The sequence below is a fragment of the Festucalex cinctus genome, chromosome 15 (assembly GCF_051991245.1).
Source record: "Festucalex cinctus isolate MCC-2025b chromosome 15, RoL_Fcin_1.0, whole genome shotgun sequence".
In the NCBI taxonomy this organism is placed as follows: domain Eukaryota; kingdom Metazoa; phylum Chordata; class Actinopteri; order Syngnathiformes; family Syngnathidae; genus Festucalex; species Festucalex cinctus.
Window position 1 is genome coordinate 23172000 of NC_135425.1, and position 25917 is coordinate 23197916.

Genomic DNA, 25917 nt, shown 5'->3' on the forward strand with positions numbered 1-25917 from the left:
CTTTTCACGGCGTTGAAGCGCATTTTGCGCCGCTTGAATTATGGGTAGACAAAAGGAGGCTCTGCGGAAACTGGACAGGACCTTCCGGACCTCGCACCGGCTCCTTCGCCAGGGTCTGGCGGAATGCCTCGGGACGCTAATCCTGGTGGTGAGTGGCATGGCGGGAGGTCGTGTTAATTGGGGGGGAGAACATGAGCATGGGGATGAAATTTTAATTCAGAAGGTTGCCGTCTACTGCTCGCAGGGTTAATGGACAAGTACAAGCTTTGGATTATTTAGCGACATGCAAAGGCATCCACTACTAGTTTCTAGAAAGTGTTCAGTCTGAATGGGGAGATGAAATAAATTCAAACCGTATGAATGGTAAACATGCCGCAGATGAAAATATTGATACCAAGGCCAAGGTACTTGATTAATGTAGTTTTAAAGACAGGGTTTCAACGGAGGATGTCAGGAAAGACTTGCGGCTCTCTAAGTCCACACAAATAATTGATGGCAAAAGGATGACACACTATGGCTACCGAAGTGGCTATCGTGTAGCCACATGCTAAAGCATATTTAAAAAATAAACATATCACAAAAAAAAGTACATTGCTTTTCCTAACAAGAAGTTCAAAATGTGTTTTACATTCTCCGTGCAGACCTTTTCTTGTGGCGGGGTGTCTCAGTGGATACTGAGCGGCGGTTCGCATGGGTCGTTCCTCTCCGTCAACCTTGCGGTCGGCGGTGGCGTTGCACTGGGCGTCCTCGTCAGCGGCCCCGTCTCAGGTGAGAAGTCCCAACTCGGTTTTGGAAAGACCAATGTGTTGACAAAAACGGGGCAGGGCGGCTGAGCCCTTAGCGGTTAGCTAAACAGCTAACAGTTATCTTAGCGGTTAGCGGGCGACAAACGGGACGGGGCAGCTGAGCCCTTAGCGGTTAGCTAAACGGCTAACAGTTATCGTAGCGGTGAGCAGGCGACAAACGGAGCGGGGCAGCTGAGCCCTTAGCGGTTAGCTAAACGGCTAACAGTTATCTTGGCGGTTAGCGGGCGACAAACGGGGCGACTGAGGCCTTAGCAGTTAGCTAAACGGCTAACAGTTATCTTAGCGGTTAGCGGGCGACAAACGGGGCGGCTGAGGCCTTAGCAATTAGCTAAACGGCTAACAGTTATCTTAGCAGTTAGCAAGTTTAGTGGTTTAGTCAGCGGTCAGCAGTTAGCAAAAGGGTTATACAGTAGGTTAGAGTTCTAGGTAGCAGTTAGCTTAGTGGTTAGCATTTAACAAAACAAGCTGTTGATGTAGCGTGACTTGGGGCAAAGCTAGCGCTCATCTTCTGCTTCCTGGCGTGGTTACCTGACCCGTTACCATGGTTACTTGCGGCACAGCAGCTGTTGGAGCAGCGGGCCATCAAGAAACGAGGCAGACATTAGCATCGTCGTCACGTGGCCGCCATCACTCACTTTCCCGAGGCTTTTTATTTATTTATTTTTACCCTCCCCCCCGCGGCTGCTGCGGTGAGTCATTATCATCGACGGCTTGACAGAGCACAAATATCAGCAAAGGGTAAACTGGCAGTTATGTGAAGTGCAGTATTTACCTCCTTGATGGAGGAAGGAACGGAGAGTTTGAAAGAGACGTCACTTATCACTTTCGCGGGGAAAATGAGGCGGCGGGTAATTGAAAGGAACGCGTTGGTTCCAGCGCTCCTTTCGCCGGCGCCACAAAAGGTTCGCTTGCACGCCGACGTCCTCTAACGACTTGTTTTCCCCGCTTGCGGCCTCGCAATTAACACGCCGGAATGTCTCCCCCGTCCAATTTAGAACGCGTGAGGCAAGGAACGAATGAGCCAACGCGACTCAGTAACAGTGCTGGGAAGTTACTGTACTTAAGAGAACTCAAGACAATTCATTTCTTACGTGTTCTATGTGCCCCCACTAGTCTAAACGCTGTATTCTGATTAATATTGCGCAGGTGGAATTAGCCGTCACTGTGTTCTGCAAGTTTTGAGGACATGCGTGACAATTCCCGTCACTCTACTGTGATGATCAGAGGTGGCAAATCCAGGTCCAGAAAGTAAAAACCCTGCCACGGTTTGGCTTTAGCCCCTGATGCGAGCTAGCTCGCTAGCTAGCTCCCTAGCTCGTAAACAAGCACCATGGGTGCTAGCTAAGGAGCTAGCTAGCTAACACTTGGGGCTCAAGCCAAACTGTGGCAGATATTTTACTTTCTGGACTTGGATTTGCCACCTATGGTGATGATAGTGACAAATTCAATGCAGGAGCGCAGTCACATAAAGTATCTGGAGTGCTTTTATAAATATTTGACTTCTTCACACCTCTAGGTGGCCACCTGAACCCCGCCGTGACCTTTGCGTTGTGTTTACTTGGCCGAGAACCTTGGCGGAAGTTTCCGTGGTTCTTCTTCTGCCAGACGCTGGGCGCCTTCCTGGCTGCTGCCATCATATATTGCCTCTATTTTGGTAAGATAAAAGAACATTATGATCCGTGATCTCAAATCGGCAAAGGTCAATGACCACGTATTTGGATCCGCCAGATGCGATATGGAAATTTAGCCACGGGGAGTTGCTCGTGGTTGGGAAGAACGCCACCGCTGGGATTTTTGCCACATATCCTTCGGAACATCTCTCAGTGCGCAATGGATTTTTGGACCAGGTGAGACTGTCTGTCCAAGAATACTTGAATCTCAGACCCTAATCCTAATCCTATGGATCATGACCCTCACCCACTTAATCCTAACCCAAACTTTGTACCTGAATCTCTTACCCTACCCAAACCCTTCAGTCGGCCGCCCTAACCCTACGAAACCCTAATTCCAACCTTAACCTGAACTATTCTAAAATCGGTTGCGGTTTAGGTTATCGGAACCGCAGCACTGATCACATGCGTCCTCGCCATCATCGACCCGCACAACGATTCTGTCCCGTCTGGGCGGGAAGCGTTCCCCGTGGGTTTTGTGGTGACGGTCATCGGCCTGACCATGGGCTTCAACGCCGGCTATGCCATCAACCCCGCCCGGGACCTGGGACCTCGACTCTTCACCGCCTTAGCGGGCTGGGGCCTCGAGGTTTTCACGTGAGATGAGAAAAACTGTTGAATGAATGCGCAAAACAATTGCTAGCTTGCGAGCTAGCAGGCTTTCACGGCTTCTCTCCGCCAACGGATGAGTGGCAGGCTTGTCACCTCCGTGTTTGGGAGTTAATTGTGGCACAACTAACATCTGTATCTGTCTTTAATGTTTTAACTCACATTACTTTCATTTTTCAATCATGTGATGCTAGCATAAATTTACACTTTCTTCTCTCTCGCAGAGCGAATGCCTATTGGTCTGTCGTGCCCGTCACTGCCCCGTTTGTGGGTGCCATGGTGGCAGTGACGGTGTACCAGCTCATGATCGGATGCCATCACAACGAAAAAGAACCAGAGATGATTCGGCGAGTGCGGGAAGAGGAAAAATTCAAACTGTCCAATGTTTCGGCCAATGAAGAAGATGCTTGAATTGTACAATCGTGTAATAAGAACATTTGATCTCAAATTGTTGTTTTTTTTCTCTCTCTCTCCTTCAAACGCTAAGCAATTTTGACTAACATGGATACAGCTAACTAGCTTGGGCTAATATAGCTCTCTTGGGATTAGCGGTCTCTTGGTTTTTGATCAGTAAAGGTAAATTGCTGTGTCATAAAGTGCACTTAGACAAGAAATGTGCATTGCAATAAACGATATCAACTTATTAGCTACTATGCTAATGCCTGTGGTGTCTGTTTAAGTAGTTGCAACGCAGCAAGATAATACAAATTCAACTGGCTACAGCTAGTTAGTTGAGGCTAACTTTTGCATGAAAATAGCCAGATGGTGATATGAGGAAATTTGACGGATGCTAACATGACAACACGAGAAAATACAAGGCAACACGAGTGGAACCTGCGACCCGACATAAGTAAAAGTGGCTAATTTATACCTGGGTACAGCTAGCTAGCTTAAGCTAACGTAGCTTTAGCGATGTCCTCGAGCCACATTGCAATAAATGGCAACACAATATCAATGATGCTAGCATCTGTTGCGCGTGTAATTCTCATTCAATTAGTTAAATATTGTGTAAGATAACCGCAGAAATACATTAAATTAACAATTACTAATTCCTTTTCTCGCATTTTTACTCAGCAATACAAACTGTTTCCGCTTATTTCGCCAGTTAATGCTCCTCACATTGTTCAGTGTTCGGCCAGCCGTAAATCTGGGTGGCGTTTTTGTTTACAGAAAAACATGCGAAAGGAAATTTGCGAATCGCCGTGAATTTACTGTACTATTATTAGCAAACACTCAGCCAGCGGCATGCAAATTGTGACATTTGCCACCTTACAAATCCTCTCCAAAATGTTCAGAGAGCAGCAGGGGGTCGTTGGCGAGCGTGACGCTTGATCTTTTATTTGACAAAGCGCAGAGGGCAACGAAAGGTCTCGATTGTTTGCTTGGGAAAATAAAAAATAAAAAAAGCACGTGCTGGAATGACACGAAAAGCCTCCATCGGAGCAGCCGGTGACGAAGAGTGACATTTTTTTTCAGCGTCTGGAGAAGAAGATCAGTCTGTCTGGGTGTTACAAAAGGTTTAAACTTCACAGGGTGATGTTTGACATTTGGACTTCCTCGCTGGCGTGACCTTTGACGGTCGTATCGGATGTCAATCCAAAGTGGTTCCTGACAGAAATTATAATAAAAGCACCATTTTATGATGAATTCCATTCCGTGAATTACGAATGTGACACGCAACTCTGACTTCAAAATTTATAAGCATCAGGCGCAATTATAAAAAATAAAAAAAATAAAAATAAAAAAAAGATTAAATTGAATGTAATATTTTATCTTTTATGAATGAAGGTAATGGAAATCCACAAATCAACAACGATCTGACCAATCCCACCAGTCATGAATAAAAATAAAAAATAAAATAAAATAAATCTGCACAGAATTTTGAGAAGTGCCAACGCTTTTTGGATCAAAGGTGAACCGTCTTCAACATCAACAACCAAGTAGAGTCCAGATGCCTCCATTATATTGTGCGTGCGCGTGCGTGAGTATGCGTATGCGTGTGCGTATTTCCATTACATGGATGACTTGAGAATCTACAAAGGTGACGAAAGTGACATTTTCAAACGATCACACATCCTGCAAAGATTAAAAATAAAACCTTTGAGCAACAGTGCAACCAAGTGGTTAAGCAAGTAACTGCACATATACTGTCATGGAAATGCACTTTTTTTTTTTATTGGATTTTTAACAGTCGCTACCTACAATAATAATAATAATAATAATAATAATAATAATAATAATAATAATAATAATAATAATAATAATAATAATAATAATAATAATAACAAATTCTAATACTTTGAATAGTGTCGTCAATGTGTTTGTTCAAACTGTTTTCTGATTTTACTGATGACTCCGCCATATTAGTCCAGTATTTTAAAATTCCCATATAGTGATTGAAATTGACCTGTACAGGGTTTTGCTCATTATGAAATGTAATCCCAAAGCCCAGGAGGCTATCCCGGAGATTTTGGGGTTGCAAGTGATAGCATATGTCAGTGTGTGACAATATGCCCACTTAAGGCGTTTCCATCTATCTATCAAGACGTTAATCATCCTCGACATTAAAAATGCTATTTTAAGAGTCAGCACGTCACAAGTTTATCGCCCCCATGCTACTTTTCAATAAAAACCAGAGCACATGTGTTGTGCTTGGGCATTACGACATAACTGGACAAGAGGTTCTTCTTTCAATTACCGCCACCTACTGTACAAGAGTGTGGAGCGCTCATGTTGACAATCTACTCATAAATGTTTCTTTCTCTCGAAAATTAAATCCAGCTTTGGACACAAAGTTATCGATAACCATTTGCTTAAATTAATATGGGTTAAATCAAACATTTCAATCACATTTTTATTTACGTCTAACTTACTGTATGCGCCCGTGAAATGCGTGAATCCGTTTGCTCCAGGAGACGCCGGTCAATTCTGGTGCTGATTGGTTCAATTCAAATATCCGTCATCCAATAGTGTAGCAGCTTTTGCGCGGGCTATTCTCAAACGCACCAATCAGCGCTTTCTCGCCTGGTTAAAAACGCGTGGCTGGCTTTTTTTCTTCAGTCTATCTGTCGAGCTACAGGATGGCAAGAACCAAGCAGACAGCGCGTAAATCCACCGGCGGCAAAGCCCCCAGGAAGCAGCTGGCAACCAAAGCGGCCCGCAAGAGCGCCCCGGCCACCGGCGGCGTTAAGAAGCCTCACCGCTACAGGCCCGGCACCGTGGCTCTCCGCGAGATCCGTCGCTACCAGAAGTCCACCGAGCTGCTCATCCGCAAGCTGCCCTTCCAGCGTCTGGTCAGGGAGATCGCTCAAGACTTCAAGACCGATCTGCGCTTCCAGAGCTCGGCCGTCATGGCGCTGCAGGAAGCCAGCGAGGCTTACTTGGTGGGCCTGTTTGAGGACACCAACCTGTGCGCCATCCACGCCAAGAGGGTCACAATCATGCCCAAAGACATCCAGCTCGCCCGTCGTATCCGCGGGGAGAGGGCTTAAGGTTTAACTCTAAAATCACAACGGCTCTTTTAAGAGCCACCACATTTTCATCTAAATGGTAATGCCTATTACATTATTACGGTACAACAATTATGAATTGATATAAAAACAATACATGACGCAAAATTGCGGGAAGGCGAGTTTGCTGGAGGTCAAAGTGAGTTTTGAGGACCAAAATAAAACAATTTATCACTATTCGTCGTTTTGGTTGTTTACTTGACCTCGAATGCTTTCAGGTCAGAACTGGAAAAACTTAAAAACCGGAAAAACTGATATATCCGACTTCCGACCATCCTCGAATGCAGCATTGGACACGGCATATCTTGCTTGTTCTACTTCACATCCACGACTATTGCTTTACTGCTTTTGAGTTAATTTTATACATGGAATATGTACCTTGTCTTGTAATGATTATGGTTCTTTTAAAAACTAAAAGGAAATCCAACCCATATAGCGTTTTGGCTGGGAGCGTGTAATATTTGAACACGTCAACTTGCATAATGTCAGTTGACCCACAGGAGGGCGGTGTCAGTTGTACCTTATTACTGATTGGACAACCGTTTCCCCGCATCGTTTAGCCAATCACTGAGCAACTTGGTCCTGTATAAGTACACTGTTTCGTTGCAGTGCAAGTGGTGTCAAGTTAAACTTCAAGTCTACGACTAATAATCAACTAGCGTCAATTATGAGTGGAAGAGGAAAAACCGGCGCCAAGGTCAAGGCAAAGGCCAGGTCTCGTTCTTCACGTGCGGGTCTTCAATTCCCGGTCGGCCGTGTCCACAGGCTGCTCCGCAAAGGCAACTATGCCGTGCGCACTGGTGCCGGCGCTCCCGTCTACCTGGCGGCCGTGCTCGAGTACCTGACCGCCGAGATCCTCGAGTTGGCCGGCAACGCTGCCCGCGACAACAAAAAGACAAGAATCATCCCCCGTCACCTGCAGCTGGCCGTCCGCAACGACGAGGAGCTCAACAAACTTATGGGCCGCGTCACCATCGCTCAGGGCGGCGTGTTACCCAACATCCAGGCGGTTCTCCTGCCCAAGAAGACTGAAAAGGCCAAGCCAAAGTAGAAGTGCTTCACACGTTCTACACCCAACAAAGGCTCTTTTAAGAGCCACCCAATTGTTTCATAAAGAGGGAATCGTTCACAATTTCTTTTGTCATTAATTCTTATTTTGGAAAATAACTTGTAATAAAAAAAAAAGAGGTGCTTACCTTCACATAGGCTGAAAAACATTATTTTGCTTTTAACATGTTCTATGTTTAGAAGAAACTAGTTTACCCTGACTTTTGTCTCATTTTCCACATCTCCACAACACCATAAAATAAACTCGACATTTTGAAAAATACATCGGTGAATCACATTTAGAAGCACATTTATAAATCATACAATTTTATCATGACTACTATTTAACATATTGTATATACAGCTTAGAAATTCACAATAAAGGCCGTGTGTTTAAATGAACCATTTTGGAGAAAAACATTGTGAGACATTTCAGATCATTTTAATAACATCATAGCCCACCATTCCAGGATATATATAGAATATAGACATAATATATGCTAATTTTACAAAGAACTCACAAATTAATATTTATATAACACATTTATTGGAAAAACAAAATACTTCCTGGTGACGTCTGGTGTGGCGTTGAGTGAAGTGAAGCTCCTCCCGCAAGATTGCGTCAGCTGTTGTTGCTCTTTCAGGTCCGCAGTCTTGTAATAAGAATAGCCGCCTTCAGCTTATTCCCCACTCATTCTACACCAGTCAAACCAAGTGACGTCAGTATGTCTGGCAGGGGGAAGGGCGGAAAAGGACTCGGCAAAGGAGGCGCCAAGCGTCACCGCAAAGTTCTTCGCGACAACATCCAAGGCATCACCAAGCCCGCCATTCGCCGTCTGGCTCGTCGCGGCGGCGTCAAGCGCATCTCCGGGCTCATCTACGAAGAGACTCGCGGTGTTCTCAAAGTTTTTCTGGAGAACGTCATCCGTGACGCTGTCACCTACACCGAGCACGCCAAGAGGAAGACCGTCACCGCTATGGATGTGGTGTACGCACTCAAGAGACAAGGGCGCACGCTCTACGGCTTCGGCGGTTAAGCTAACTCGGCCTACAAACACAACAACCAAAGGTCCTTTTAAGGACCACTCAACATTTCAACTCAGAGCTGTTATTCTTTATTTTAAGGAAATATTTGTTTAGATTTAATGACCTACATTAAGAGCGCCACTACTGTTCAAATTGGTATTGGTTAGCAAGTTTTTTAAAAACTTGATTTGAACAAACTCAAATTAGGGATAAGTCAAGCATAATTTTACACGTAGCGTAAAACGCCGTTCAATCCCCGGAAGCACTTTCACGGTAATTTAGTGATTTTACGCCAAAAGTCATACGCTTCCTCCGAGCTTGCCCAACTCGTGTTAGTGAAGTACAAGTTGTAATATGTTACCATATATGTTGCGCTGCACATGCCTTTTAACTAGTGATGTGCTTCTCGGGTCGAATCCCTGAAGCGTGTGCCGAGTAATGCAGATGGGGTGGTTCATGAACGGCGTGTCAATGCGTGTGTTGATGACGTACGTGGTGACGTTTGAAGCCCCACGAAGCAGGTGTACCACGTGACTGATTCAGGAAATGATTCGCTAGGTTTGAGTGTAGTTCGAAATAAAAGCGGCAAAGAAACGCTATGGATTCCCCTTCACTTTTTGTTTTCGGGTCCCGTATTGCGCTACTTTTTTTGCTTTTGGCATTCGATTTGACGAGCCTCTTTTTGCGATGGAACCAGCAAGAAAGAGATTTTCCCTTGTTTAGGAGCACTTTGAGCAGATCTCACCTCAGAAGGTAATGCACTGCAATTACGGTACTATTTTAACAGATTCCAATAATAAAATACAATAAAATGTGACAACACATAAAATTCACATTTTTCTGTTCACAGTTGAAAGTCCCCTTCAGTAATGGAAATCACAGAAATATACGCGTCCAATTCTATACAAACTTGCTATCTCATATCGATGCACCCCTGCTTCATCAGTACCATGTGAAAGAGTTTTTTTCCAAAGCAGGTGAAATTCTCTGCAAAAAAAAAAAGAAACCGCCTGAGTCCAAAAACTTCGGAAAAAATCGTTTTTAAATAAAAATGAATAAGCACTTTATTTTACCTCCTTATTTCACATTTTCACTTGTTGCATAAGCACAAACATAGACAAAGTAACACAGAACAATTCATGTTAAAACACTCTTCAAATATATATTCTTTTGTATTTAGAGCATGATTTACACCCCACCATTTTATTGCATGCACCAAGCATGTTATACATTTTCTGTCCACATGATGGCGTAGTCGAGGAAATGAATCATCTTGAAGCCCCTACGTGTGTGAAGGGCTTCACTGCTTTACGGGGCTTCATTTTGCCATCACTACTTTTGACTAGAGGAACGTTGGTGGTTTGACATTCGAGTGCCGAAGGGTTTATAGCAGGACGGGAAATACATTTCAAGTAACTTTACATTGACAGGTTGCTTTTTTACAAGCATGTTTAAATAACCAGACTATGAAATTCAGTTTAGAATGAACAACTTTTATTAGATGTTAATTGAAAACATTTTATGAAGCTAAAATTAGACAAGCGGTGTTTCTGGCACCATAAATTACTCTGCATCGATACCAAAATCGAAATTGCCGCGTAGTTTTTTACGTTCGCCTTTGTTTTAGTAACAAAACTAATTCGGAACGAACTCTTTCAGGAAATAAAGTGTGTGGCTCTTAAAAGAGCCGTTGGGGTGTAGCAACGCCGGAGCTATTCACTTGGAACTGGTGTACTTGGTGACAGCCTTGGTCCCCTCGGATACGGCGTGTTTGGCCAGCTCTCCGGGGAGCAGGAGACGGACGGCGGTCTGGATCTCCCGGGACGAGATGGTGGAACGTTTGTTGTAGTGAACAAGGCGAGAGGCCTCGGAGGCAATACGTTCGAAAATATCGTTGACGAACGAATTCATAATGCTCATCGCTTTAGACGAGATTCCGGTGTCGGGGTGCACCTGCTTCAGCACCTTGTACACGTAGATAGCGTAACTCTCCTTTCTTCGTGACCTTCTCTTCCTGCCCGGTTTACCCGGTGCCTTGGAGACAGTTTTCTTGGAGCCCTTCTTAGGAGCTGATGACTTAGCGGCAGGTTCAGGCATGGTTTCGTAGTCGAAGTAGACTTGCAAAAACGAATGAAAGCAACCACCTACAGCCAGTGCTTTTATATCCACTTTATGCAAATTTTAATGCGCCAGCGCCAGTTTTTTATTGGCTTAAAAGTCTCATTTGAAAAGAGTCATTCGGGGGCGTGAACAAATCTACTAGCGCCGCTTTTTGATTGGCTTAAAAAGTATCCTTTGACTCGTCACTCTGGGGCGTTAACAAATGTGCCAGCGCCGCTTTTTGATTGGCTTTTTTGAAACTAGTCACTCGGAGGCGTGTTTATTTCGTGAGTGAGGCTGGCTACGCTAGTTTGTTCAACTTCCGGAAGTGAGTGGTGGTTCCATGTGATTTGCAACGCAATGTGTGATATTTCGACGATAAAAGGTGGCCCGACATCAAGTCAAGACGACAAAATATCCACGATGGCAGCAAGATCGGCGGCAAGCAAGAGATGCAACAGATACAGGCCTCTGGAAGTCTTACTGAGTTTGCAAAAAATCCCCGATGTGGACTCAGGGAGTGAAGAAGATGCCCCCGTTGGTGAATCAGTTACCCCAAATTCTGATTCCTCATCTGACAAGGATGAGCCAGTACCAGCGGACTCCCAACCAGAACGGCATCCCCACTTGAGAGTGAAACGTGAGCCGACACAACGGAGAACAAATTTCAAAGGGGAGGGCGATGAAAAGTCTTTCTCATACCAGAAGCGCACGTGGAATGAAAAGAAGTTTTTCCAGGCTCGGAAAAGCAAGAATGCTGGCAAAAACGTCAAGGTATTTATTTACATGCCTGTTATGTTTTAGCATTGACTGTGTTCATGTTTTTCCGTTTATGGTTTTATTTACATTCAAATAAGCGACATGCGCATATGAAGAGCTGATGCGCTATTTACGCTTTGATATCAAGGAGGTTCGTGTGGAGCGCATCGAGGCGGACAAATTTGCCGCCGTTTCGGACATTTGGGGGCGCTTTGTTCAGAACTGCGTGCTGTCCTACAACCCGGGGCAACACATAACGATCAACGAGCAGTTATTCCCAACGAAGGCCCGCTGCCCTTTCCTGCGACACGTGGCATCCAAAGCGGGCAAGTTTGGAATCAAGTTTTGGGTCGCGTTAGATTTGGATACTCGATACGTGTGCAATGCCATGCCTTGCTTGAAAAGCAAACCCAGCCGCGATATAGAAGTGGAAATTGCGGAGGATGTTGTGACGAGGCTGATGGAACCCTTTTTGGACAGAGGCAGGACGGTCACGATGGACAATTTGTCCACGCCGTTGTCCCTGGCAAACAAGTTTCTCAAACGCAACACGACCATGCTCGGCCCAATGAACAAAATTCAGCGGGAACTCCCGGAGCAGGCGCGAAACACCAAAGGCCGCGAGCCGTTCTCAACGCATGCGTTCACGTCCGGCGACGCCCTGCTGACGGTTTACGCGGCTAAGGAGAAGAAAAACGTGTGTCTTCTCAGCACGCTGCACAAGAAGGTGGAGCTGGGAGAAGATTCTCGGAGAAAACCCAACGTCCTCAGCGACTACAAAGACTTGAATTGCGCCGTTAATCTGAACACGTGCGCCGTGCAGACGGAAACCCGGCGATGGCCCGTCGCCGTCTTCTACAACATCCTGAACATCGCCGCGGCAAACGCGCGCATCCTGTACAAGGCTTGCACGGGGTCAAGGGAGAACCGGCGAACGTTCCAGCATCAGCTTGCGCTTGAGTTGAGACGCGATTACTGGTTAAAGTTGCGCAGGGCGGAGAGAGAAATGAGGCGCAATGAGAACATTTCCGGAAGGGAGAGCGACAACATGCCAAGTATGTGAGAGTTGCGACAGAAATCGCAGTACTGAGAACTGTGCTGTTTACCACAAGTATTATTGTCGGGAAATGTAGGAAAGAATCGCCATTAGTGTGTGTATTAAAAAAAAAAAAATGTACTTAGGAACTCCCTTGACCTTGAATATTTTCCTGTGAAATAAATGTTTTTGTTTTTCACTGAAGTCATTTGTTTTTGTGTTATTTTTTTATTTTTTGGTTTGTGACAGTCAAATTATATAATATAACCCACAAAGCCACCCACAAAAAAATAGTTTACTTTGTTTACTAAACGCAACATTCAAAACTGACGCTAGCAGCCAATCAGTAAAGAGCGTGAAATCAGTCCACTAATCAGGAGAGGGTGTTCGCACAGCTAAATTAGCATATGCGCTGATAAGCGCTTGTCCTCGCAGTTTGGCTGAAGGAAAACCGTCAAAATTATCACAATTCATTATCGCCTACATTAATGAATTACTGTCTATTTGAACATAGGCTGTTGACAAACATAAAAAAAAAAGCATAAAAAAAAAGTCCAAATTCATGCATAAATTTTTTTGACTGAAGTTTATTTTGTATTCAGTTATTTTTCCATCATTACCTACTTGAATGTATCCAACAGCTGTGAAAAGTTATTGTAAACATTCATGACTTTTTGCCCCTTACCTTACTGATTTTATTTGCTGAACAAATTGTATGTAGTAAATTTCCACATGTTCTGCATAGTTCATCGTTTAGATGAAGTTCAAATAAAAATTGTGACTCAGAAGAACGCAACAATTACGAATGCATAGCACTTTCAATATGTGGCATAGATTAAATGCAAACATTGATTCAAAATAAATAAGAACTCTTAGTAGAATTGTTGAGTGGTCCTTAAAAGGACCTTTGGTTGTGTTTGTAGGCCGAGTGAGCTTAACCGCCGAAGCCGTAAAGCGTGCGCCCTTGTCTTTTCAGGGCGTACACCACATCCATAGCGGTGACGGTCTTCCTCTTGGCGTGCTCGGTGTAGGTGACAGCGTCACGGATGACGTTCTCCAGAAAAACTTTGAGAACACCGCGAGTCTCCTCGTAGATGAGCCCGGAAATGCGCTTGACGCCGCCGCGACGAGCCAGACGGCGAATGGCGGGCTTGGTAATGCCCTGGATGTTGTCACGGAGAACTTTACGGTGACGCTTGGCGCCTCCTTTGCCGAGTCCTTTTCCGCCCTTCCCCCTGCCGGACATATTGACGTCTCTTGGTTTGTCTGGTGTAGACAGAATGAGGAATAAGCTGAAAGCGGCCTTTCTTATTACAAGACTGCGGACCTGAAAGAGCAACAACAGCTGACGCAATCTTGTGGGAGGAGCTTCAATTGACTCAACGCCACACCAGACGTCACCAGGAAGTATTTTGTTTTTCCAATAAATTGATTTGTCAAGCTATTTGTAAAATGAGCATATATTATATGTTCTATATGCTGGAATGGTCTTAAAGATGACTATGGTGTTATTAAAATAGTCTGAAAAGTCTCACAAACATTTGATTTGTAGAGTTCCTATTTCCATTTTGATCTGGACATCTTGCCGTGGAATTGCCAATTAAGTGCCAGTTTCTCCAAAATGGTTCATTTAAACACAGATGGCATTTATTAATTTCTATCTACAGTATATGCAAAATGTGTTACATACAAATAGGGGAGTCGTGATTCTGACATTCTATGATTCATAAATAATGCTTTTAAATGTGATTCATCAATGAGCGTTCAAAATGAGTTTATTTTACAAACATATTGTGAAAAAGAGAAGGAAAGTCACATGGGTAGGTTTTTACATTACAAAACGTGTAAAAGAAAAAGAAAGTTTTCACTGTATGTGAAGTTTATCACTTCACATGGACCCGTTTTATTACAAGCCATTTTCCAAGCTAAAAAGTGACAAAAGAAAATATGAATTATTGCCTCTTCATGAATCGATTGGGTGGCTCTTAAAAGAGCCTTTGTTGGGTGTAGAGCGTGTGAAGCAGTTCTACTTGGCCTTGACTTTCTCAGTCTTCTTGGGCAGGAGAACCGCCTGGATGTTGGGCAACACGCCGCCCTGAGCGATGGTGACGCGGCCCATAAGTTTGTTGAGCTCCTCGTCGTTGCGGACGGCCAGCTGCAGATGACGAGGGATTATTCTTGTCTTCTTGTTGTCGCGAGCAGCGTTGCCGGCCAACTCGAGGATCTCGGCGGTCAGGTACTCGAGCACGGCCGCCAGGTAGACGGGAGCGCCAGCACCAGTGCGCTGGGCATAGTTGCCTTTCCGGAGGAGTCTGTGGACGCGGCCGACCGGGAATTGAAGACCCGCACGGGAAGAACGAGACTTCGCCTTTGCCTTGACCTTGCCGCCGGTTTTTCCTCTTCCGCTCATAATTGACGCTAGTTGATTATTAGTCGTAGACTTGAAATTGAACTTGACACTACTTTCAATGCTACGAAACAGTGTACTTATATAGGACCAAGCTGCTCCGTGATTGGCCAAAAGATGCGGGGAAACGGTTGTCCAATCAACATAAAGCGACCTACCACCGACTCCGCCCTCCTGCGTTTCAACTTCCTATTTTTGAAAGTCTCACAACAACAATCATTTATTTATTCACATCTATTGCATGATTAGCCGAATATACTACACTCAACTCTTACAGTAGCAACATATAAATAAATACTTTATACATATATAATGTTAAAACATATTTTAATCTTTGTTTTAAAGATACGACGTTGGCTCCACGTCTTTTCACCCCGCACCAATATGGCGGCAGTTAAGCACATTGCAAGTGACGTATTTTCCGTGCGTCATTACTTCCGGATTACACCATCTGCTACTCATCAGCGTTAAGCTAGCGAATCGACACGTCCGTGGAAGGGACATTGCATCACGATCATGGAAACACCTCCCTGACCACCGGAAAACGTTTTTGAAGGTAAGAATGTTATTAATCGCCTTACACGAGAGCGTTGTCGCCGCTTATCGACCAAATAACTTGTTTTCGGCCCGACTGTCGTGTAGGCGTGACGGACGGCTAATGCTAACGTCAGTGCGCTAGCTCCGGTTGTAATAAAGTTGACACAGATTATTTTTGTTGACGCGACAAATGTTCCTAAATTGAAAGACAGACTGTCTCTACTTGTGTTTGTGTATATGTTAGTAGATAATCGATAAGTTAGCTGTCTGCTCAGCGTTAGCTCGCTGTCTGTAGTTGTAATATCACCACGGGAGTAGGGAGCTTGGCACCAAGATGCACAAAAAGCCAATCAAGTTCCTCAATTGACTTCATCTTAGTTCCTCCATTGGCCAAGCACTACTTTTGTCGAAATGAAGTCCCTCAACTTACTTTCACATAGTTCCTAAGCACCAAGGTGTCACAAGATGGCAGGAAAACGCTGTTTCTGTCTCAATGCTGAAGTTCGTCAACTCAATTCACTCTCGTTTCTTGGCATGGAGCTCCTCAGTTTTCTTCATCATGGTTACTTGGCACTAAAATGCCGCTCAGTGACAGTCAAGCACTGCTTTGGTCTAAGTTAAGATCCTCAATTCACCTCATCACAGTTCCTTGGCAATAAGATGTGCCAAAGGACTTTTTTTTTTTTGTTTGGGGGGGGCACCTGAACCAAACCAAAAAAACAATGTAATTGCCAGTTGAATAATGATTGCATTCGTTGGTGACGTATATTTACTTCAGATTGACTGAGTGCGACGCGTTTGTCCTTCCAGAGAGCATGTTGGCGCGGCTGTTCCGGCTCCACGGCCTGCTGGTGGCCGCGCACCCGTGGGAGGTGATCATCGGCACCCTGGCGCTCGCCGTCTGCCTCATGTCCATGAACGGCCTGGCCGCCAGCAGCCACGTGTGCAGCTGGAAGGACTGTCCCAAAGTGGAGCGTGAGGTGAAGCTCGTAGCACGACTCGAGGATGACTCGCCGGCTGCGTTTTGAACCTTCCCGAACCTGATTGTACGTGTTCCCTTTGCAGCCGGCCCACAGCAGCGACGCCGTCATCCTGACTGTGACGCGTTGCGTCGCTATCATTTACATCTACTTCCAGTTTAAGAACCTCCGACAGCTGGGCTCCAAGTACATTCTGGGTTGGTATCTATCGCGGCATCTTTTCAGACATTTGTGCTGCCATTAAAGCTCATTGATTTTTATTTTATTTATTTTTTGTCTCCCACAGGTATTGCCGGCTTATTTACATTATTCTCCAGTTTTGTTTTCAGCTCGGTCGTCATCCACTTTTTTGGCAGAGAGTTGACAGGCCTCAAGTAAGTCATCCACGTCAGTTAAAGCAGTTAACTTTCTACAGTTGAAAAATTCAAAAATATATTTTTTTTCCCCCCCTTTAGTCACAGGGCATAATTGCTGTAATTATTATTTTTTTCAATACAATAATCAAAATTTTTTTTAGATTATGTTCCATTTTATCCATTTATTCTTATTATTACATTTAGATTGAATAATTTCTCCAAATTCTGTTTTAATGTAAAATTTACTCATCAATTAAAAATTATGAAATTAGTCAATAAATATTTTAATAACAGATTGATTATATAGAGACCCTGTTTAACTTAATGCCAGTTAAAAAAAATAGTCTAAGATAAATCATTTAAAAAAAAAAAAAAAAGTAAAACATTGACCTATAACCTGCACAAATCAACTACAAAAAAAAGAAAATTCTCTAAAATGGAATTAAAAATAAACACTTGATATAATCTGGTTGCACAAGTGTGCACACCCTCTTATAACTGCAGCTGTGGCTGTCAACACCGCATTACACCATTCATAGTAGCTTACATGAAGGCCGTCCTCTTCCTCCCTCCCTCAGTGAAGCGCTCCCTTTCTTCCTCCTCCTCATCGACCTGTCCAAAGCCTGCACGCTGGCCAAGTTTGCACTCAGCTCCAACTCTCAGGTTAGCGCGCCCACCGTAACGCCGTCGTCTTCACGCAGGGAATGCAACACTGGCGACTTCATGTGTGTCTGTGCGCTTAGGAGGAGGTGAGGGAGAACATCTCTCAGGGCATGGCCATCTTGGGCCCCACCTTCACTCTGGATGCTCTGGTGGAGTGTCTGGTCATCGGGATCGGCACCATGTCAGGTAGGACACTTTTCATTCTCGCCTCACACCACCCGATGACGATGATGATGATGATATGTCGTCAAGATCACTGACATAATTCCATGTTGTCCAGGTGTGCCGCAGCTGGAGATCATGTGTTGTTTCGGCTGCATGTCGGTGCTGGCCAACTATTTTGTCTTCATAACCTTCTTCCCGGCTTGCGTCTCGCTGGTTCTTGAGGTACGATGGCGGAAAATCCGTGACATGTTAGTTAGCTCTTTTACTGCCACACGTTATTAAAAAACAACCCCCAATGCCAGCGGATTTCGAGCATTTTAACTCATTTTTCGAAGCAAACAGAATATTGTGTTCTTTTGCTACATAATCAACATGGCTACCACATGAAAGACTGCATTCCATTCTTTCATAAAAAAAAAAAGTATATTTGTACCTTATTCCGTTCTTTAGTAATCACCATTTGAAAATAGGTCATTTGAGGAACATTGAGCGAAAATTGAAAAGAAAAGATACATTTTCTCCACAACAGTGACTTTGATACTAATATTTTTTGTTTAGTGACGCTCCGTCAAATTAGGTTTAATTAAGTTTAATAGGTTTAGGCTTTGATGATTCACGTCAGCCTTGAAAGCGTTCTATTTCATCAAATTGCGTCATGCTTCATTGTAATTCGCAGCTCTAGTTAGGGCCCGAGCAGCTACCGCTGCCATCTGCTGGCCATAGTTAGTGGGTGTTTTTGATTTCACAACTCATTGACCTGCACCTGGACGTTGCCCTGACCACTGATATGTTCACACAAAAAAAAAAAAGAAAGTAAAGTAGTTGACGTCACTTAACGTTTATGGCGGCATACATCGTGATTTTACTAAACGTTATTAAACGTTTTTGGCAGTCAAAGAGTTAATAATATCTTTCAATATTTTACACTCAGTGGGCAACTTGTCGTCCACCTGTGCAGCAAAGTAACAGTTTCATTGTACGAATGAATCATTATTCATTCTATGCTGTGCATATGATAACGAACACTTAAATATTTTAAATCTATTATTTTTCCAAGCCTTGGTGGAGGTCTTTGCTGTTTTTATGTTTACGTTTTTCCCTCGGCGCAGTTGTCGATGGAAAGCCGCGAGGGTCGTCCCATTTGGCAGCTGAGCCACTTCGCCCACGTGCTGGCCGAAGAAGAACACAACAAGCCCAATCCCGTGACGCAGAGGGTGAAGCTCATCATGGTGAGTCGCGGCGGCAAAAGGCGCGCCATTCGTCCGAGCACGCTCGAAGCGTAACAAGGGCGCATGTCTTTGAAGTCGCTGGGACTCGCTCTGGTGCACGCTCACGCGCGACTGGCGGCCGAGCATCCCGGACACAACCGGACGGCGACGGGGTCCGCGCACAAGAGGCTGGAGAACGGCGCGTCCATGCGGCCGCTGCAGTTGAACGGGTAAAAAACATGTCACCATTGCTGCTGAATTTGTCTATCGTCCATTTATAGAAGAACAGGTTTTCACGCGCTTGTGCTGCTGCGCTCGCGTCTTAATCCCGCCGCTGTCATCCCGCAGGGTGGACCTGGAGCAGGTGATCACGCTGGGCCTGGCCTTGCTGCTCGCCGTCAGGTACGTCTTCTTCGAGCAGAGCGACACCGAGTCGTCGCTGTCCATCAAGAACCCCTCAGGCGGCTCGCCTCCCGCCTGCAGGCTGGCGCCGGCCAGTGGCTGCCGCAGGCTGGACTTTCCCGCCGCTGCAGCCGTCAGGAGTGTCAACAGCGTGACCGCGGAGTCAAAACTTGAGCGCAAGGATAAAGGTAAGGCTCCCGACTGTTTTTTTTTTTTTGGGGGGTTGGGGGGGGTTGCAGGGCAAATGTCATTTTGTGAGTGTTAACAATTTATAGATTTTATTCTAATAGATTTTATTTAAGATTTTTCACCATTTTGGGGGTGGGGGGGTGGTTGGGGTAACAGAAATACTTGTTCTCTTTTAATCAAATTTTTCACAAATGTAATCTTTTTCTAGAATCGTATTTGGGGCCAAAATGTCAAATTTTAACAAAAAAAAAAATCTTATTTTAACAAAATATGCAGTCATATTTCTTAGGGATTTTTGTTGTTGTTTTTGCAGGGCAAAATGTCATATTTTACATGTGTTAAAAAGGTATAGATATTACAACAGATTTTTTTTTGTAACAAAATAGTTTGTTTTTTTAAGCAAGAATAGTTTCTTTGACTACCTAAAAAATTTTCACCAAACGATTTTTTTTTTTTCTGTAACCAGAAGTACTTATTCTCGATATGATCAAATTTTCCCACAAATGTAATCTTTTCCAAGAGTATTTGGGACCAAAATGTCAAATTCCACCAAAAATATCATATTATCACAAAATATATCATATGTCATATTTCTTATGGAAAAAGTACTTTCTTCCAACCATCTTAATTTTTTTTTTATGTCATTTGTTTTCAGCGAGTGATATTTTTCACAAATTTCAAGACAAAAATGTCACAGTTCACAATTTTCTTTTTTAAGAATATTTTTCACAGCATAAAAAAATGTTCCACAAAAAGTATTTTTCACATGTTTTTCAATAAATGTGGCAAATACGATTTTATTTTGCCAATAATTTTGAATTTACAGTATTAATTTTAAATGAGTCATTCTGTGCGTTGTTTTTATTTATTTATTTATTTATTTATTTATTTTTATAATGTGCGTTTTGTCTACCGCAGAGGCCAGCCCGTCTCCAGTCGCTCCCGATGAGTCCAAAACTGAAGCATGTCCACGCACGTTGCAGGAATGTCTGGACATCCTCGCCGATCCGCAGGTGAGGTCCTTCCCCGCCCCTCCCGCAAGGTTAAATCGGTGCCCACCGTGTCGGCCCGTAACCGCTTGCCGTCTTCTCAGCGAGGGCCCCGTTGCCTCAGCGACGGCGAGGTGATCAACCTGGTGGCGTCGCGTCACATCCTCAACTACAAGCTGGAGTCTGTGCTGGAGACCCCCGACAGGGGCGTGGCCATCAGGAGGGAGATGTTGTCCTCCAAGCTTCCCCTTCCCGACGCCTTGTCGTCGCTTCCGTACAAGAATTACGACTACGCCAAGGTGAAGGGGGCGTGAACCTTCAGTTGTGTTCAAATGACAGAATGAAATTGATGCGAAGGTCTTCTCCGTTGCCGTTTGGCAGGTGATGGGCACGTGCTGCGAGAATGTCATCGGTTACATGCCGGTGCCGGTGGGCGTGGCCGGCCCGCTGCTTTTGGACGACAAGCAGTTTTATGTTCCCATGGCGACCACCGAGGGCTGCCTGGTGGCCAGCACCAACCGGGGCTGCCGAGCTCTCTCTGTAAGTGCGCAACCCCCCCCCCCCCCCCCCCCCCCCTTCTCCCCAAAAAAAATGTTTTCAAGATAATATAGTAATATTACACAAATAACAAAATAGCTTGAAAAACATTTAATCGGTCACAGGAATGTTTTTTTCATAGAAGTTATTTAAAAAAAAAAAAAAACAGAAAAACAAAATTTCAGTTTTAATATTGTAAAACTAAAATGAAAATTTCAGTCATATTTTTTGCACAAAACATTTTGCTAATTAGGTTATTGTTTTGTTTTTTAGGGCACTGGTTTTTTTTCGTTGTTTTTTTTTTTAATGGAAATGATTTTTTTTTTTGGGTCAAAATTTTGTCATGACAAAAGTTGAAATATGATGAAAATAAGCGATTGTCATTACTTTAAAAAATAATAATAATAAAATCAATCATATCATGTGAAACTTTTTTTTTTCCCCATAAAGAAGTAATCCTGGAAGTTTACATTGAGGAGACATTTCTCTAGATTTTATTTATTTTTTATTTATTTTATTTTATTTTTTTGTAGAATAGAATTTTAATGTTTACTTTTTTTTTTCTCAAATTTGTTTTTGTAAAATTGATTTTCAAGAACAATCTTACAGAAACAATGCCCATTGTTTTTATTTTCCGAAATATAATTTTAACCATAGTATTCACTTTTTATTTTTTTTTTTTTTTTTTAAATACAATATTATCATATTTTTGACCAGATAGTTCTTCCCAAGGAAAAAAATTAGGGCTTAAATTTTTTTCCCCACGATGTTTTCCTGAAATTACTGTTTTTAACCCAAAATGTTTATTTTTATTTTTTATTTTTTTTAATAATCAAGTTAATTTACAAATGGCAACCATGAGAGAAGAGTTGGTTTTGGGTTTTTTTCCCCCCATTTCACAAAATCTTTTCTGTTTTGTTTTGTTTTTAAGAATGAAACATGTACAATTTACTTGTAACATTTTGTTTTGTGCATATGATGATGATGATGATGTTGCAGCTGAGCGGAGGCTGTCGCAGCAGGGTGCTCGCCGACAGCATGACTCGGGGCCCCGTGGTGCGTCTGCCCTCGGCCTGCCGCGCCGCCGAGGTCAAAGCGTGGCTGGAGAGCGTCGAGGGCTTGGCCGTCATCAAAGATGCCTTCGACCAGACCAGCAGGTGCGATTTGGGTCGGCGCGCCGCATTTCGTCCAACTCGTCAGTTGGGCTGACAAAACATTTTTTTTGCCCCCGACCAGGTTCGCCCGGCTGGAGAAAATACTGGTGGGCTTAGCGGGCAGGAACCTCTACATCCGCTTTGAGGCGCACACGGGAGACGCCATGGGCATGAATATGCTCTCAAAGGTACACTCACGTTTATGGATGTTACATTTTGTTTGATGTAAAAACAAAAAACAACAACAACAACAAAAAAAAGATTTTATTTACATGTGTATAGTCTAATACAACACCTGAGCTACTACTGTATTCAGTCCAAAGCACCTCTTGTGGCTGAAAAAAAATATTTAAATCCGTGTTTGCAGGGTTGTGAGACGGCCCTCCACAGACTACAGCAGCAGCACGCCGACGTGAAGGTTCTCTCCGTCAGCGGCAACTTTTGCACCGACAAGAAGTCAGCCGCCGTCAACTGGATCCTGGGGCGCGGAAAGTGCGCCGTGTGTGAGGCCACCGTCCCCGCCAAGGTGGTCCGTGAGGTAACGGGGGGGGGGGGGGGGGGGGATTCCAAGGAAAGAAAAAGTCATGTCACAACAATTAGATTACATTTTGAGCCACAAAATGTTGTGCAAGAAATAATTTTTATTTGGTAGGGGAAAAAGATACAAAAAAAAAAAGTAGCAGTATTATGAGAAAGTGGTCACTACTTCTTTAAGAAACTTTTTTTTTTTTTCTCACAAAAAAAATGTATAGAGTTGAGTTTTTGAGAAAATACTTTAGACATTTTCATTTTATATGTTTTTGGGGGGTTTTCTGGGGGAAAGAAGTTATAAGCTTATTGTTTTTAAGTCGTATATCCTAAATTGTAAAAATACTTTACGTAACCTAAATTTCAAGAGTCATGTTGTCTTTTTGTTTTTCATTTTAACTATAGTAGTCGTATTTTTATTTTTATTTTTATTTTTCCCCCAATAGAAGTGTTTTTGTTTTTTTGTTTTTTCACTTGAATTTTTTTTTGTTTTGTTTTTTCCCCCCCCAAGTAAACTTCACAATCTAAAAGTCTGCGAGAGTTACTTGGCATTACATATTGCATGTGTGTGTTATTTTTTTATTTTTTTTGTAAAACTAGGTGCTGAAGAGCAGCACAGCGGCGCTGGTGGAGCTCAACATCAACAAGAACCTGGTGGGCTCGGCCATGGCGGGCAGCGTCGGCGGCTTCAACGCGCACGCCGCCAACATTGTGGCGGCCATCTTCATCGCCTGCGGGCAGGTGAGTCCACGTTCAACCCAACTTGCCAACAAAACGGTTTGCTTGTTAACATTCTCAGCTCGACTGCTTCCATACATGTTTTTTTTTTTTTTTTTTTTTTGTCTCTGTAAAATTACAAAGACAAAATAACAGTCAAATCATATCTTAATCATATAAGCATTTAAGATTACATGAGTGGCATTTCAGCAAGGAACATGCATTTTTCATATACAAGTGAATGTAGCACTTTTGAGTCACAAGTGGAAAGCTTCAGGGTGGATCAAAACGGGCGCTATGTTTTGGTGGCAGGACCCCGCGCAGACCGTCAGCAGCGCCAACTGCATCACGCAGATGGAAGCCACCGGTCCCGATGGCCAGGACCTCTACATCAGCTGCACCATGCCCTCCATCGAGCTGGGCACCGTCGGCGGTGGCACCAACCTGCCAGCGCAGCAGGCCTGTCTGCAGGTAACAAAAAAAAAAAAAAAAGTTTTCACAGGTGGAAAAAAAAGAAAGAAAGGAACACATTTTTTTTCCAATAAATGGAAAAAAGTACAAGATTACAAAAATACAGATATTTTTTTATTTTTTTCTCCCTTAGACGGAAATTCTGTGAAGGAGGAAAAGTCCAAATATTTTTTTCCTGCTACATTAGGGAGGAAAAATGTTATTTTATGTTATTTTAAGTTATGTTCAAAAAGTCAAATTGTGAAAAGAAAAAAAAAAAGTACATAAATTAACAAATCATAACAAAAAAACATTTTTTTTTCCCTCTCAACAAGGCTAAAAAAAAATTCTGGTCCTCAAAAAAAATAAATAAATAAAAAAAAGTTTGCAGGATATTTCTCAAAATATTTTTTATTTATTTTTTAATTTATTTATTTTGAAAAGTAGTAATAATCCTGTGAGAATAGTCCATATTTTTGGTGGGGTCATCAATTTTGTGCAATTTGTGCGTAGATGCTGGGAGTCCAAGGCACCAGGCCCGACCAGCCGGGCGAGAACGCCCGACAGCTGGCCCGGGTGGTCTGCGCCACCGTCCTGGCAGGGGAGCTCTCCCTCATGGCGGCCTTGCAAGCGGGACACCTCGTCAAGAGTCACATGACCCACAACAGGTGCGGCCCAAGTTAGAACAAAAAAATCTTGACAAATTCTCTTTTTAGACAAGAAAAAAAAAAAAGTCATGGCATTTTTTTTTCCTAAGAGGAAGTTGTTTTTTACCCTCTAAATCATAATAAATGTCATGCTTGTTATGTAATTTAAAAAAAAAAAAAAAAAAAAAAGTGCATTAATTTCCAAGAAGAAAAGGAAACTTGCACATTTTTTCCTGAGAAGAAAAAAAATTGTTGGCTTTTATTTATTTTATTTTATTTATTTTTTTTCTCTCCCAAAAAGGAAAATTTGTAATTTTTTCCCAAGAAGCTAAAAAAAAAAAAAAAAAGTCAGGTTTCTTTTCTGAAAAAAAACAAAACCTTTTTTTTCTTCCTTTTTGAGAAGAATTGCATTTTAAAGTGTGTGTGTGGGGGGGGTGATTATTTGTTTTTCTTGTTTTTTTTTTGTGGCATTATTTATCCTGAATGCTGACGCCATGCCGTGTCCTTCTTTGTTTCAGGTCCAAATCCAACTTAGCCGCCATGTCGTCGTCGTCACCTTCCAGGGACGCCTTGTGACAGTTGTTGACGCCCTTCTCCTGCGGAAGGCGTACGCCGGCGGCCATGTTGACGCACTCGCGGAACCGCCGCGTGTCGAAACCGTCAAAGCGACTCAAGACTTGAAGTAGGGATGCCTCACCTGGACACTTTTATTTTTTTAATTTTTATTTTTATTTGCAAAGAGAAGACTCTCGAAAGCTGGATGTGTAAGCCATAAAAACACTACAGATTCGCAAGAAGAGAGCTCAGAACTGTGAAGTGAGTGTGGTAGAATATTAAATTATAAAGCTTTACGTTGACCAATGTTTTTGTCAAGTATTTTCTATTTTTTAAAAAAATCGTGCTTTACCCCACACACCCATCAAAAAAAGCCCAATTAAAAAAAAAAAAAAAAACAAGTCCCCCCCCCCCAACATAATTCAGACATAGCATGTACAGTTTGAATCAACCCTTTATTATTTATAGCTTCCAAGAGGTTTCTCTGGTGAAAAAATTGTCACACCGAGTACTTTTTCTAATATTTGCCCATCTTAAACCACAAAACATCTTTATTATTAGTTTATTTAAAAATATATATATATATATATGAACAGTAGTGACTGGACAAGCAACTGCATGTTCAGACCAGCAGCACCGTCCATGGCCACTAGATGTTGCTGGTACTCCACTCATGATTTGAAGCGCACAGAAAGGTCACGATAGCCGATAAAATCTTAATAACTTGATATAAAGCACAAGTGTGCTGTTTACAAAATCGACCAATAATGTAAATACATGCAAACCGTAAATATTGCACTAAAATCTGTTAATCACTTAATACTAAAAGTCATCGGAGTTTGAATTAATTTTTAAACAGATATTTTTTTTT

General features: G+C 43.1%; 9 protein-coding genes across 10 annotated transcripts in view; 5 read left to right on the forward strand and 4 right to left on the reverse strand.

Moving 5' to 3' along the window:
* unc5da (unc-5 netrin receptor Da) overlaps window positions 1-7526 on the reverse strand; it is a 134725-nt gene extending 127199 nt beyond the window's left edge. Inside the window, exon 1 of the mRNA XM_077497060.1 lies at window positions 7511-7526. The gene's annotated coding sequence lies outside the window, so the exon portion shown is untranslated. The remainder of the gene's footprint in view (window positions 1-7510) is intronic.
* LOC144002133 (aquaporin-3-like) lies at window positions 41-3680 on the forward strand. Of its 2 annotated transcripts, XM_077497087.1 has the most exons (6): window positions 41-148; window positions 642-768; window positions 2323-2460; window positions 2535-2653; window positions 2856-3073; window positions 3310-3680. In XM_077497087.1, the coding sequence occupies exons 1-6, from the start codon at window positions 41-43 to the stop codon at window positions 3494-3496; spliced, it is 897 nt and encodes a 298-aa protein (XP_077353213.1). In that variant the 3' UTR covers window positions 3497-3680. The 2 variants fall into 2 exon arrangements, with proteins under 2 accessions (XP_077353213.1, XP_077353214.1); XM_077497088.1 differs by lacking the exons at window positions 41-148; window positions 642-768 and adding an exon at window positions 962-1495.
* Window positions 6161-6734, forward strand: LOC144002136 (histone H3). The gene has a single exon (XM_077497091.1). The coding sequence runs from the start codon at window positions 6166-6168 to the stop codon at window positions 6574-6576; it is 411 nt and encodes a 136-aa protein (XP_077353217.1). The 5' UTR covers window positions 6161-6165; the 3' UTR covers window positions 6577-6734.
* On the forward strand, window positions 7025-7698 carry LOC144002145 (histone H2A.J-like). The gene has a single exon (XM_077497099.1). It carries the CDS (start codon window positions 7262-7264, stop codon window positions 7643-7645), a length of 384 nt encoding a protein of 127 aa, XP_077353225.1. The 5' UTR covers window positions 7025-7261; the 3' UTR covers window positions 7646-7698.
* A 652-nt stretch (window positions 7699-8350) lies between these two features.
* On the forward strand, window positions 8351-9954 carry LOC144002036 (histone H4). Its single transcript, XM_077496839.1, has one exon. The coding sequence runs from the start codon at window positions 8367-8369 to the stop codon at window positions 8676-8678; it is 312 nt and encodes a 103-aa protein (XP_077352965.1). The 5' UTR covers window positions 8351-8366; the 3' UTR covers window positions 8679-9954.
* A 14-nt stretch (window positions 9955-9968) lies between these two features.
* Window positions 9969-10784, reverse strand: LOC144002034 (histone H2B 1.2-like). Its single transcript, XM_077496836.1, has one exon. The coding sequence runs from the start codon at window positions 10762-10764 to the stop codon at window positions 10384-10386; it is 381 nt and encodes a 126-aa protein (XP_077352962.1). The 5' UTR covers window positions 10765-10784; the 3' UTR covers window positions 9969-10383.
* A 2360-nt stretch (window positions 10785-13144) lies between these two features.
* On the reverse strand, window positions 13145-13828 carry LOC144002035 (histone H4). The gene has a single exon (XM_077496837.1). The coding sequence runs from the start codon at window positions 13806-13808 to the stop codon at window positions 13497-13499; it is 312 nt and encodes a 103-aa protein (XP_077352963.1). The 5' UTR covers window positions 13809-13828; the 3' UTR covers window positions 13145-13496.
* LOC144002031 (3-hydroxy-3-methylglutaryl-coenzyme A reductase-like) lies at window positions 13713-25348 on the forward strand. The gene is made up of 21 exons (XM_077496834.1): window positions 13713-13969; window positions 15315-15525; window positions 16317-16486; window positions 16572-16683; window positions 16773-16860; window positions 17421-17505; window positions 17586-17691; window positions 17786-17892; window positions 18780-18899; window positions 18975-19108; window positions 19227-19468; window positions 20388-20482; window positions 20563-20757; window positions 20840-20998; window positions 21995-22152; window positions 22232-22337; window positions 22517-22687; window positions 23278-23418; window positions 23707-23865; window positions 24358-24512; window positions 25010-25348. Exons 3-21 carry the CDS (start codon window positions 16322-16324, stop codon window positions 25065-25067), a joined length of 2556 nt encoding a protein of 851 aa, XP_077352960.1. The 5' UTR covers window positions 13713-13969; window positions 15315-15525; window positions 16317-16321; the 3' UTR covers window positions 25068-25348.
* Window positions 14320-15021, reverse strand: LOC144002033 (histone H2A.J). Its single transcript, XM_077496835.1, has one exon. The coding sequence runs from the start codon at window positions 14970-14972 to the stop codon at window positions 14589-14591; it is 384 nt and encodes a 127-aa protein (XP_077352961.1). The 5' UTR covers window positions 14973-15021; the 3' UTR covers window positions 14320-14588.
* Window positions 25349-25917: the final 569 nt, after the last annotated feature.

Bases quoted from the DNA above. Each gene is read 5' to 3' on its own strand.
- LOC144002133 (XM_077497087.1), top strand. From the start codon at position 41: ATGGGTAGACAAAAGGAGGCTCTGCGGAAACTGGACAGGACCTTCCGG. The intron at 769-2,322 runs GTGAGAAGTCCC...TCACACCTCTAG, and splicing joins CGTCAGCGGCCCCGTCTCAG to GTGGCCACCTGAACCCCGCC. The intron at 3,074-3,309 runs GTGAGATGAGAA...TCTCTCTCGCAG, and splicing joins TGGGGCCTCGAGGTTTTCAC to AGCGAATGCCTATTGGTCTG.
- LOC144002136 (XM_077497091.1), top strand. From the start codon at position 6,166: ATGGCAAGAACCAAGCAGACAGCGCGTAAATCCACCGGCGGCAAAGCC.
- LOC144002145 (XM_077497099.1), top strand. From the start codon at position 7,262: ATGAGTGGAAGAGGAAAAACCGGCGCCAAGGTCAAGGCAAAGGCCAGG.
- LOC144002036 (XM_077496839.1), top strand. From the start codon at position 8,367: ATGTCTGGCAGGGGGAAGGGCGGAAAAGGACTCGGCAAAGGAGGCGCC.
- LOC144002034 (XM_077496836.1), bottom strand. From the start codon at position 10,764: ATGCCTGAACCTGCCGCTAAGTCATCAGCTCCTAAGAAGGGCTCCAAG.
- LOC144002035 (XM_077496837.1), bottom strand. From the start codon at position 13,808: ATGTCCGGCAGGGGGAAGGGCGGAAAAGGACTCGGCAAAGGAGGCGCC.
- LOC144002033 (XM_077496835.1), bottom strand. From the start codon at position 14,972: ATGAGCGGAAGAGGAAAAACCGGCGGCAAGGTCAAGGCAAAGGCGAAG.
- LOC144002031 (XM_077496834.1), top strand. From the start codon at position 16,322: ATGTTGGCGCGGCTGTTCCGGCTCCACGGCCTGCTGGTGGCCGCGCAC. The intron at 16,487-16,571 runs GTGAAGCTCGTA...TTCCCTTTGCAG, and splicing joins GTCCCAAAGTGGAGCGTGAG to CCGGCCCACAGCAGCGACGC. The intron at 18,900-18,974 runs GTGAGTCGCGGC...ATGTCTTTGAAG, and splicing joins AGAGGGTGAAGCTCATCATG to TCGCTGGGACTCGCTCTGGT.